General features: G+C 40.3%; 3 protein-coding genes across 4 annotated transcripts; 1 reads left to right on the forward strand and 2 right to left on the reverse strand.

Moving 5' to 3' along the window:
- The first annotated feature begins 802 nt into the window (after positions 1-802).
- dnajc28 (DnaJ (Hsp40) homolog, subfamily C, member 28) lies at positions 803-7160 on the forward strand. 2 transcript variants are annotated; one of them, XM_062465278.1, is made up of 5 exons: positions 803-953; positions 1054-1410; positions 1588-1842; positions 2506-3056; positions 5492-7160. In XM_062465278.1, exon 5 carries the CDS (start codon positions 5598-5600, stop codon positions 6684-6686), a length of 1089 nt encoding a protein of 362 aa, XP_062321262.1. In that variant the 5' UTR covers positions 803-953; positions 1054-1410; positions 1588-1842; positions 2506-3056; positions 5492-5597; the 3' UTR covers positions 6687-7160. The 2 variants fall into 2 exon arrangements, with proteins under 2 accessions (XP_062321262.1, XP_062321263.1); XM_062465279.1 differs by having other exon boundaries at positions 5515-7160.
- LOC134023289 (potassium voltage-gated channel subfamily E member 2) lies at positions 7008-7680 on the reverse strand. Its single transcript, XM_062465281.1, has one exon. The coding sequence runs from the start codon at positions 7614-7616 to the stop codon at positions 7194-7196; it is 423 nt and encodes a 140-aa protein (XP_062321265.1). The 5' UTR covers positions 7617-7680; the 3' UTR covers positions 7008-7193.
- Positions 7681-8609: 929 nt separating this feature from the next.
- Positions 8610-11236, reverse strand: si:ch211-225p5.8 (uncharacterized protein LOC555567 homolog). The gene is made up of 6 exons (XM_062465280.1): positions 10937-11236; positions 10534-10706; positions 10052-10289; positions 9790-9949; positions 9517-9573; positions 8610-9364 (listed from the first exon to the last, which is right to left on the reverse strand). The coding sequence occupies exons 1-5, from the start codon at positions 10971-10973 to the stop codon at positions 9528-9530; spliced, it is 654 nt and encodes a 217-aa protein (XP_062321264.1). The 5' UTR covers positions 10974-11236; the 3' UTR covers positions 8610-9364; positions 9517-9527.
- Between the last annotated feature and the right edge of the window lie 416 nt (positions 11237-11652).

The raw sequence follows: 11652 nt of genomic DNA on the forward strand, positions 1-11652 counted from the left end.
AGTACAGGTAATGAGGGGTAGTCAGAGTAAACAGGACTGGCTTAACAAAGACAAAAGGATGTTGCCGAGGGCGTGAGGATTTCCTGTGGAACTGTTGTGAAGCATATCTGCAGTTGACACCTCTTCAGTCTGATACCATAATGACTTGTAGACAAAATACCTTTTTTCTTTTTCTTTCTGTCTTTCTTTCTTTTCGCAGAATTATTTTGTTTTATTCAGGGTCAGTGTACTTTTGTATTCCCACAAGAAAAGATAAATCAAGGATGATAATGTACCATTTCTGTATTTATTTTATAACTTGTATATGTTAGAAATTCAATGTATAACTTCACTCCTTATCATGATCACAAGAATAACCAGAACCCTATTGCAGCAAATCTGTAGTAAACCCATATCCTCAGTCTCCATTAAGCAGTGAAATGACAACCACACAGTAGATTGTTGTCACAGTGTCACACATCAATTTCAATGAGTTCAGATTGTACTCTAAACGCTACTACTAACCACAAAATTCTAATCAGAATGAAGTAGTAGCATTGATCTGGATGGTGTGTAATTAGGCCTACACATCATCAGTACATATTAAATAAGTTACATATTACATCTGGTCAGAGCAGGCAACCAAATTTGATACATTTCAATGTAGTCTATGATGTCTTGACAAATATGGCAGCTGATAATGTCAACCAGTAAATCTGTTTCCATTCTAGTGTGGGAGAGGAAGTAACACAGGATGCAAACCATGCATCCTGTGTTCCTCCTTTTGATGCTGTAGTCTACATTTATTTGAACTAACTCTGGAACTTGCTCTGGATAAGAGCGTCTGCTAAATGACTAAATGTAACTAGATTTCAGACTCAGTATTCAGTCAACAAAGATGTTTTGTGGCTCAATCGTCTCACTTTGGAAGAAACATATGTGGAATACTTTTATATTTTGTTACCTTCTGTCAGGTGAGAATTTTTTGATTTTTTTTTAATTCATTTTATAACAGGGAGTGATAATTTACTGGACTGCTGCTACTCAATAATTGTATAAAATCTGTTTTGTCAGGTACCTGGTCACAGATTAACGTTGTCCAGCAACCGGATGTGGTTTTAATCAAACCATGTGGAAATGCCATGTTAAACTGCTTATTCAACCATACCCCCGACATGAAAGTTTCCAACAACCCGATTCTGTACTGGGAGTTTATGAGTCAGAAGAAATCAAGACTGTTGCCCAACCAAGAGCCACAATACAAAGGCCGTGTGGATGTTCTGGACAATGTCGAAAGTTCACCCAACAAGTCTATTCTCTTTAGGAACATTCAGTGGGAAGACAGTGGGAAATACCAATGCATGCTTTCATATGAGAGGGATGGAGAAAGTGAAAGGAAGAGGGGAGCAGGAGTTAAACTCTTAGTTTACGGTAATTACACATCTTTCAATTGACAAAATGTAGCTATCACCTTTTTACAAGGTGTGGTATTTTTACAGAGCATTTTAAATGATCTAGATAATAAATGTTTTAACAAAGTGTTGCTTTTTGCAAAGGATCAGATATCATCTGATGTGTGTGTGTATGCATGTCTGTCTTGTGTTCCAGATTCTGCTATCTTTGATGTCCTTCCTGGCAGTAAGGACCAGCTCCGGTGTGCCATAAATGTCTCTCAGGATCCAGGATTGATTTTGTCAATGTACCATAATGGAGTTCCAATAGACACAAGAAGAATTGACACCCTCTTTAGCCCTTTTATGCAGCTGTCTGTAGACATCCCCTTGAAGGAGGCTGGTAACTATGAGTGCAAGCTTAACCTGGCATCCAAACTGATACTGAACTGCAGCTACTATTATTACCCTGGTAGTGTATACTTTTATTACATTTATTTTGACCACATTTATTTCTGGGTGTTGTTGAGAACTGGAGGAGGGGGGGGGGGGGGTTGCTGGCAGCAATACATTGAACCTTGATACTTTAATCCCAGTAGAGATGTAAATACATTAATCAGCATGTTGAATAGAAAATATGTCTAATCCATGAACTTGCATAGTAATAATTTGAACAAAACAGTTTTGAAGTCCTTCAGCTATGATTTAGAAACAGATTTGGGACAAATTAATCTTTATTAAGACTCTTTTGTAAATGTATTCCAAGATGATGGTGCAAAGTACATAAAAGTTACAAAAATCTGTTTAGACATTGGGAACAATTAACAGGATAAAGTCTTGCAAACAAAGAGGGTATTCATCCCACACAAAAAACAAGGAAGTTAGGGATTCCAAGTTGGCTTTGTAAATAAAAATAGCACAGGGACTAAGCCTTTGATTAAGCAAAGGCCAGCCAACCCTTACTACACTCACTACACCACAAATCCCTTTAGGCCCCACAAAACGTTAAGCATAAAAAAGAATCAGTAGTGTATAACTAATGCTACATAAAAAGAGTAAAAGGGTTAGAGTGTAAAAACTATATCAACAAGGTGTATGATTCTCACACTTTATCTTCTGGTCTTGTGTTCTCCAGAAGAGAAGATTTTCCCCGAGCCTTGGATCCTGTACGTGGCCATCATCTCAATCCCTTTCACTGGGATTTTGATCCTGCTCACTGCCTGTGTCTTTAAGTTTAGGAGAGACTACATTTGTTAGCCAACATTGAACTTGAACTTACTGAACTTTTAATTATAATGTTTGCAGCAAACTGTTTAGGGCTTTATTTAGTAAAACTCTGAACTGCAGCTAGTTTCCTTCAACCAAGCATGTCTGTGGCCAGCAGTTCTCTGGGTACAGGGTGATCCCATCTCTTTTACAAATCTCTCATGACAACTGATATCCAAGAAGTCCTAGAGTTTTAACTATATTAAATCATTCTCTGTTAGTCTCCCTATCAATAATGTTATGGATGTTTGTGACACTGGGTGTGGAAGACAATATAATGTAGGTAGCCGTGACAGGCCTGAGACACAATCCAGCACAGTAGGTGGCGGTATATTCGCCTTATAGTTGGACGCGAGCCGCCAACCTGAATCTAAAGAAGAAGACGTAGAAGAAGCTACTTTGTTTGTTGACCTGCTAAAAGTATGCGGTGGTTTTTGATAAACAGTTTTGCATGCTGTTATCCGTTTATTCTACTGAGTCTGTCACCGTGGAATAGTTATAGTACTAATACTACTAACTAGTAGTAATAGCACTGAATTAAACTGATAAACCTAATGGCAAGTAGAACAGGGGCTTGTTTCATAAAGCTAGTTCAAAACAGGTTTGTGTCAGGGAGAGTTACTGACATAAGCCTGTCTTATTCGGTAAACTCGCTTTATGAAACAGGACCAGGGGCCCGTTCTCCGTACGTCGCTAACTCAGTTAGCTGGATTTGATTGTTGACGATTTGTCATTATCTTGGATTGTTCGGTTCTTCGAAGCTCATCCTGGACTTGCTGTCATAGCAACAGGTCCGTAAACTTAAACCTGCTCGGGAGCAGGTTTATTTTATGTAAACACGATTAGATTGAGGCTTTACAAGCAGAGGTGATACAGGAAGTCTGTCACAGACATGTCTTGTCCGTTTTTACTACAGGAACCTGTTGCAGAAGGTGCAAGAATAATTAGCAGAATTTAACATGAAACCGAATTAATTGCTCATTGCGTGAGATAGGCTCCTTAAGCACAGCGCGATATGCTAGCCTATACTTTTTGAGAGATAGCCTATCGGTTTTCTCGTGAGGGTGTCATTTACATCATTAATTTGTTGGAACCACATTAAATTATTATATGACATTAGATGATAAACAAAGTAGGCCTAATTATGAAAATAAAAAATACAAATAGAAATAGACCTAGCCTACTGTAATAAGCGATAAAACATCTAACGTGGTCACTACATTTAATTTGTCTGCTACTTTTTGCCAGCCCTCTCCTGGATTTTGCTGACTTTGAGGTGTTCCCTGCCGTTTGGTTAAGTCTTTAACCTTCAAGCAAGCTCTTGCTCTGTTTGGCTCTGTTGCGGAAAACACGGGGCGCTCTTTTTGGTCATGGTGAGCAGCCATAGACTTATGTGAGCAGCCAATAGCAGCGTTGCTGATCAAGGTTTTTAATATCGATACATACCCCCTTTTAGACCAACGCATAACTCAATCCAGCTATACTAATCATAAACAACAAGGGTGTTGGAAGAACCGAATTAGCCAGATCACGATTAGCACGATGATGTCATCTTGGATGTGTCATTTGATCTTGGATGTAACAGGCGACGTATGGAGAACGGGCCCCAGGTTCTGTCAAAGCACGGATGGAGGCATTGTTTACATTCTAAACATAAATTACGTATTCAGCAGGGTTCTCAAGTTTTATGAAATGTTGGCATGAGATTACAAGCCTATACTTGAGTGCAGCAAACGAATGAGTAGGGTACAACAGCAATGCAGATATGCCTATCATTATTAGCCTGACCATGAATGAGTAGGGTACAACAGCAATGCAGATATGCCTATCATTATTAGCCTGAACATCACAGGGCATTGATGTAACACAAAAAGAAAATCTTAAACCCTTGTGCTGCCTTCGGGTCACATGACCCAAAGGTTCATAACGAACCATCTTTGTGTTTACTCAATTTTACCCAATACAAAAACAAATATCATTTTCTTTTAACCTTCGCAATGTGGGGGGTCTGAGACAGCCCAACGGTTAAAAGAAAATGCTTCACTGTTTTTATATGCGGTAAAGTTGTCGCAATACGATGGTGGGTTAGCCTGGCTGCCAGCCCAACTTCGTCCCGGCCACAAAAAAAATTGGTCGGGAAGTTGGGTCTGGAGGGTCTCGTATTGGGGACAACTACAGAAAACCAGAATCTGGGCGGACCAATGAAATTGCCAGGGCGGGCTTTATACGATGATGGACAGATGATCAACAGTAACGTAATCACCCACGTCAGAAAAGAGCGCTTAAGTTGAATTCGTTTTGAACAAACATGGCTACGCTGGAGATCTGGGATGTTATGATTCTGCCATCGAGTCTGTTTTAGAAGACATCGACAGCGCATTAATTTTGAAAGAGGAACAGAGAAACGCAATCAAGGCATTTGTCGATGGAAAATATGTTCTTGCCGTCCTTCCTACGGGATTCGGTCAAAGTTAACATACTACGTTGCTCTGATTGGTTGTAGATCTATCCAATTGAGCGAAGAGGCATTTGTTTTCCAGGTTCGTTTGAAACACGCCCCATTGTCACAGCCCAACGGAGAGTTCTCAGACTCATATTCTGACTAGAATTATGAGTATGACAACGTCAGGCTAATGGTGGGTCACAATGACTGATGGGTCAGAATGACCCGAAGATAACACGAGGGTTAAGAAACAGTGTAGGCTACCTCAATTGAAACCTGATCAGATCCTTTCAAAACATCAATGTGGTCTCAGACTTTTGAACTAAATATTAATTTTCTTCTGATGTTGCCCTTTAGTGGCAAGATAAAGCCGACACTTCCTCTGTGGTAATTATTTAATTCCAATGTGTAGGTTTGTTTGATATTGTTCTGCAGATAGAAAACCTCTGCCGCACTGCTGGCCCTGACTGACCTGAGTGGCACAGTTTAGCTGTTGGTCTTCCATAGGGACAACTACCATGATCCTGCCCTACTTGGCTCCCCAGTTACTGCTGCTCCGCACATTGAGCTCCAAGCCTTTGATCAGCAACAGGCTTCGGGACAACTACCAGGCGCTGCAGCTCCCAGAGGATGGAGAAAGCAGCCCTGCCCAGGTGAAAGAAGCCTACCTAAGCATGGCAAAGCTCTACCACCCAGACTCTGGCACTTCCACAGCTGATGCAGCACTATTTGCCAGGGTTGAGGAGGCTTACCGTGCAGTTTTGGCGCACAAAAGACAAATTAAGGCTAGCGGAGCAGAGAACGTCGAGGAGGAGGAGGGCATGAAAGGTATGGTTCCTCAGCACCGGCACTATCTCAGCTATGAGGGCATTGGCTTGGGCACACCGAGTCAGCGGGAGAGGCAATACCAACAGTTCCGTGTTGACAGAGCAGTAGGGCAGGTACTCGACTATCGCCAGAAGGAACATGAACGAGCAGCGGCTGAAGAAGGGGAAATAGTGGTGAGGGATAAGCGGAGCCGGCAGATCAAGATTACCCAGGCAGTTGAGAGGCTGGTAGAGGATCTGATCCAGGAGTCCATGGCCCGTGGAGACTTTCGCAACTTGAGCGGCTCCGGAAAGCCCATCAACAAGTTTGACCACAACCCATATGCTGACCCCATGACCCACAACCTCAACCGGATCCTCATAGACAATGGGTACCAGCCACCATGGATTGTCATGCAGCGTGATATCCGTGAGACCACTGCGCAGCTCCGTGAGAGGCTGCTGAAAGGGAGGGCAAAGTCAGGTGAATCTATGACTTTGAGGGAGAACGCTCAATGGCAGCAGCTTTGTGGATCCATAGGGGAGGAACTTGTGAATCTAAATAAAATGGTGGACAACTTCAACCTTGTTGTTCCAATGCTTTCCCGACAGATGGTTCATTTCAGTTTGGACCGTGAGATTGCCATTGCAGAGAAAGCGGCCTACCAGCACAGACAGGAGAGAGAGATGGAAAGGGAAACTGAAAAAGAAAGGAGGAGGGAGGAGAGAAAGAAGATTAAAGTGGGCACACAACAGACCACACAAGGTTTACTATCATGGATGCAGAATTTACTCAAATGAATAATCAATCAACATCAATACCATTGATACATTGTGATTTAGAATACTTTATTTTGAATAGTGATTTCAAAGTTTGGTGTATGAACACATTAAAAAAATTCAAGGTAATGTCTCATCTGGTTGTTAATTAAAAACATTTTGTAGAGTGCTCCACCCTGCTGTTTAAAGAACGTCATCAAAGTTGTTTGCAAACCATTCTATATGCAATACTGTGTCCTGACCCCATGACATATTCAAATATTACCACAATAAATTTGGGTCAAAAGCAAAGCTAATTTAAAATAGTAATTATCTCAAATCACACAAATTGTGTGATTCAACTGACTATTCACTCATATAAGATAATCAAACTTCAATTGTGAACTGTAATATTCATAACCTATTAAAACTAATGGTATTTATCTTATAATAGAATGCTAACAGTGTGAACTCTTAAAGTTATAAATGCAGATTTATTTTTTCTTCTGTTGGATCGATACACTTTTGGTTTGCTGTCCATTCCCATTTTCATCCTGGGAGCTGCTCTAATGCTGAAGGGTTACAGATGACAATGAGGTCTTTGCCTTTGTCTCCATGGTTTAGGACTCCCCCATGCTGTACCTGAGTGACAGCTTTTGAGGAGGTAATAGCCTTGGTCCAGTCGTGGGCAATGTACTGGTGATAGGGATCATGGGAACTCTCCAGCTTCTTAGAGCGGATATAGCTGAGCATGATGCCAAATATAAAGAAACTGAACATTCCCACAATCAGCAAAATGTACACCATCCCCTGAGCCTGGTCTGGAGCCATAGTTATACTTATTGGGAGAATGGTCTGCTGAGTAGTACTATTGTGAGAGAACACGGGGACAGTCACCCCTGTTCCATTCAGGCAGTGCTGTAGGAAAGCGAGCAGGAGAGACGGCAGCTCTGTCCTGTTGAAGTGCAGCATTCCCGACCTCTTTGGGTGGTGAAGGTAACTGTAACAACGGCAGCAAATGAAAGATAAGGTGTTGTCAGAACAAACTCTCAGTTAGTGTAACCACGACACTCCACAACTTATTTAAACGTTATGGCCTCAGACCTCACCTTAATATCTCCTTTTCTGAATGAAGCACCCTTGATTATGAAATGCCTTTTCTATTGACCTTTAAAAGAGAAAGAGGGATACATCTCTTACCTCAATGCAAGTCTGTGATTATGTTAGCGAAATGAACTGGTATAGTGTACAGTGCTTTTAAATATACAGAAATTACATTACCTTTAGAAGACCAACTGCATCAAAGTAAATAAAGCTGAGATAGATCCTATTATTGTGCAGTCTTGGCTGTATTCGGGAGTCTTGGAATCACTGTAATTTATTACTGTAGGTCTCGTATGCGTATATAAAAAAACTGGTCCCACTGTACTAGAGCTTCATCTCCAAAACAAACACACTCACCCTGTCTGGTGTCTTTCTCTCTTCCACATGCATGCATTTCATGTCTTGTTCGCTTTTTCAAACCACTCTCCAATCCCTCACACACACACCTCTTCATACAGGCGTAATCACAGGTATAGAGTGACAGCGGTACATTCAGCTTGTCAACACTTTTAATGAAATAGATGTCCAGGATCGAGAGACCAAGGTCAATCTCAGCAGGTTACAACAACTGCTGTGTAGTTTAGCATTATGACCACAGGCTTGCATTCTTCAATGGTTCATTCATGGTTACTTCACCCAGGGTCGGCTCCAAGACGGGGGGCATTGACGGGCAATGCCCCCCCAAATGGAATGCTATGCCCCCTCAAAAAACAATTTTGTTAAAGTATAAGTAAGAAATACTGGCATTGGCTATAAATTAGGGTTATCGAGATGGCTACACTTTCAGAATATGAAGGTCTGCTCTTATTTTGACTCTCATACATGCTTTGTAAATGCGTGCCCCCCTTGTGAAAAAAAATGTCCCCCCATTTAATTTGTTCTGGAGCCGAGTCTGACTTCAAACCCCCCAAAAAATCTCAGATCCCTGAGGGAAATGTGATTAACAGATATTATGTTTATGTCTGTTGTGTAATCTGTTGTGTAGCCATATTTAAAAGGTTTTGATAATATTGACACAAATCATATTCTACTCACGTATATTTGGAATATTTTGTGATTTATGGCATGCTTGTGTTGGTATATTATTGTGATGGAGCTAGGTTGTAGCAGTTAAACAAAGTAACAGTCAGACCTGAAGGAGGGTGGAGACACTACAGACAAGATTCAGTTACACAATGCCCTTCAAACACCCTTCCTTGTCTCCTAAAGCACACTGTGGTTCTGTAATTTTAAGATTCCGAGTAACATCCAATAGGCAAGGAGTCTCAGACTGTAAGATATGAATACTGGGATACCTTAAAGATACAGATACAGTATAGTGTGACTATATGACCCATATAGTCAACTGTGTACACTGTTTTGTACAACAAAGAGTGATATAATACATTATCGCAACAACATTTCAGCAAAAATTTAAACACTGTAGGGAAATTTTGCTTTAGCCGTAAACTAGACAGAAAATCCTTTAACATTTTCACTTCACTTTTATTGTGCATTTCACACAACTATCAGGCACTGAAAAATCTTTAAAAATGGTTATGGTTACTTAAGAGAGTGGTTAACATGTTAATACTATATGTTTGCTTACAGCATAATATATCTTCACGTCTTTAGATCTGTTGGACATAAATTGAGAAGATAGAACATCAAGTCACAAAAAAGTTTTCACTGCTTAAATGTATTACTTTTACAAAATGTTGTACTGTTACTACTGTCCAATATAATCACAAAAACATTATAGAGGCTGACTATTTCTCAAAATACTCACCATGATGTAAATTACTCCAGATGCACCCCATCACACTTGTCTTTTGATTCTAATGGTCTGGAAATAAAAAACAACAAATGAGTGAGTGAGTGAGAGTATCGAGAAAATGTGTGTTTTCACCAGGACTCATTCGGATCCTGATAAAAAAAGAAAAGAAATAAACTTCTGGGCTAAGGACATTGATTGATTGTGCTACATCTCAGTTGAGAGTATTAAAGGTGTATTCCCAACAATGTCTGAGACTGCCATTGCAGGTTAATGTAGGAGGCTTACCGGTTTTGGGCCTTAAGGGCTTTGCGGGCTTCCCGAGCTTCATGCTCAGCAGATATCTTTTTATAACAATAGATCAGCACCACGATCATCCAAAGCTGCAGCACTACAATCAGTACATACATCATGATTTCTGATATCACTGCAGTCATCTCCGGATTGGCTGTGAAAGCACCAAGAGGAAAACATTAGAACATTAAAGAGCACAAGAATACATAACCATTATAAACATGAAGTTGTTTAATAAAAGAATACCACAACTAACCAACAGCCACCACGCTTAGCTCCACCTCCTTCTGCACAGTGACATACTCATTGTCCAATGGGAGAAAGAGCATGCGCTGGACGGTGCAGAGGAATGTTCCAGTGTCGTTAAAGGTTACATTATGAAGAAAGATGGCTCCTACTTGAACATCCTGAGTCCCCTCTGTTCCATGCCATTCCAGGCGGCCTTCAAAGTCTTCATAGAGGATGGTGGGTTTAGGGTAGTCATAATGAAATACCTGTGAAACAAACACAAACACTTTTGAGATTTTTTCGTTATGTTTTATTATGTCCTTTGAATCTTGAACCTTTTCTGGTCTTTTCTGAGTCTCACCATAAAAGTAGGAGTAGAATAAAGGATGATGAGAAAGGGGAAAATATGTTACAACAGATCTTTGAAACCCTGTAAGTCAGATTGCTAAACTACGAGGAGCTATGGGCTGATTTGTGACCAGCCCTCTGTAGTACAGACTCTCTACTCACATGAATAAATTCTTCCTCTCCTTTAGGTCTGAAATGCCAATCCACAGTAGTGTGAGCAGGGACCTCTTCTCTCTTCTTGCAGGAGATACAGCCTAAAAGGAAACGTTCCCCTGCCACAGCCTCTGTCATCGAGTCCACCTCTGCACAACCCCCATGGCAATGAGGCACTGCAACTGACACACATGCATACATATACACAGATGAGTCCACAATTTTAAAGAATATATGCATCAGGCACTGACCAGTAACTTTAATAAACGCGGCAGTGTAGCTCAATACGATACATAGAACACATAAATATATAACACATTATATCATCCACCATGAACTATAGAGAACCTGAATGATACTAAATATTATGTATATTCCAATGTTTTTATATAATGTTACAGAAATGACTTACCATATAAAATGAATAAAATCAGAAGTGACTTGAGCATATTATCCCTCCAAGTCTGGGTGATTCGAAATTTAGTTTCTCAAGACTAGGTTCTCTAAGTTGCTAAATCTCTAAATTGCGCAACTTTTGTCTGATCGGTGATATAGCCTACTGGAGACACTAATTGCTCCGCCTAATGCTATTTCTCTACGAAAAGTCTTAATGACAACTTAATTTTCCTTAGGAGTTAAATGTGTAAAACTCATGTAGGTTTTCTTCACGTTCTACCAGTCTCACCCGATCGTATGCAAGGAAGCTAAATTTAGACCGTGTGAATCCCTATGTCCCGTCCAAACTCTTTTGGAGTGCAGTGCAGGTCAAGAAGAAATGTTAGGCTGAAATCAACATAACAATGAATGTTTGGTTGTGTTCATTAACTTGACCAATATGTGCAAAGCAACTTTGCATGCAATGTGTACCTACATGAGCTAAATAGGTAAATCAACTTTGATTCTAACTTTTAATGGGCCAATAGGCCTAATTGTATATTTACTATGTTAATAACTGGTTAGACAATGCAACCGTTTATTCACCTAACTGCTTGATTTGGCATGTTTGCATTTGATCTGAAAGTTATGTTCAAGCTTACAAATCGCCTGCATTGTTTATCTGTCCCCAAACATCCAAATACAATCTCAAGGTGAGGTTGATTTGGCTGGATGGATGTTTTAGTCTCTTAT

This window comes from Osmerus eperlanus, chromosome 7 (genome assembly GCF_963692335.1).
Source record: "Osmerus eperlanus chromosome 7, fOsmEpe2.1, whole genome shotgun sequence".
Classification (NCBI taxonomy): domain Eukaryota; kingdom Metazoa; phylum Chordata; class Actinopteri; order Osmeriformes; family Osmeridae; genus Osmerus; species Osmerus eperlanus.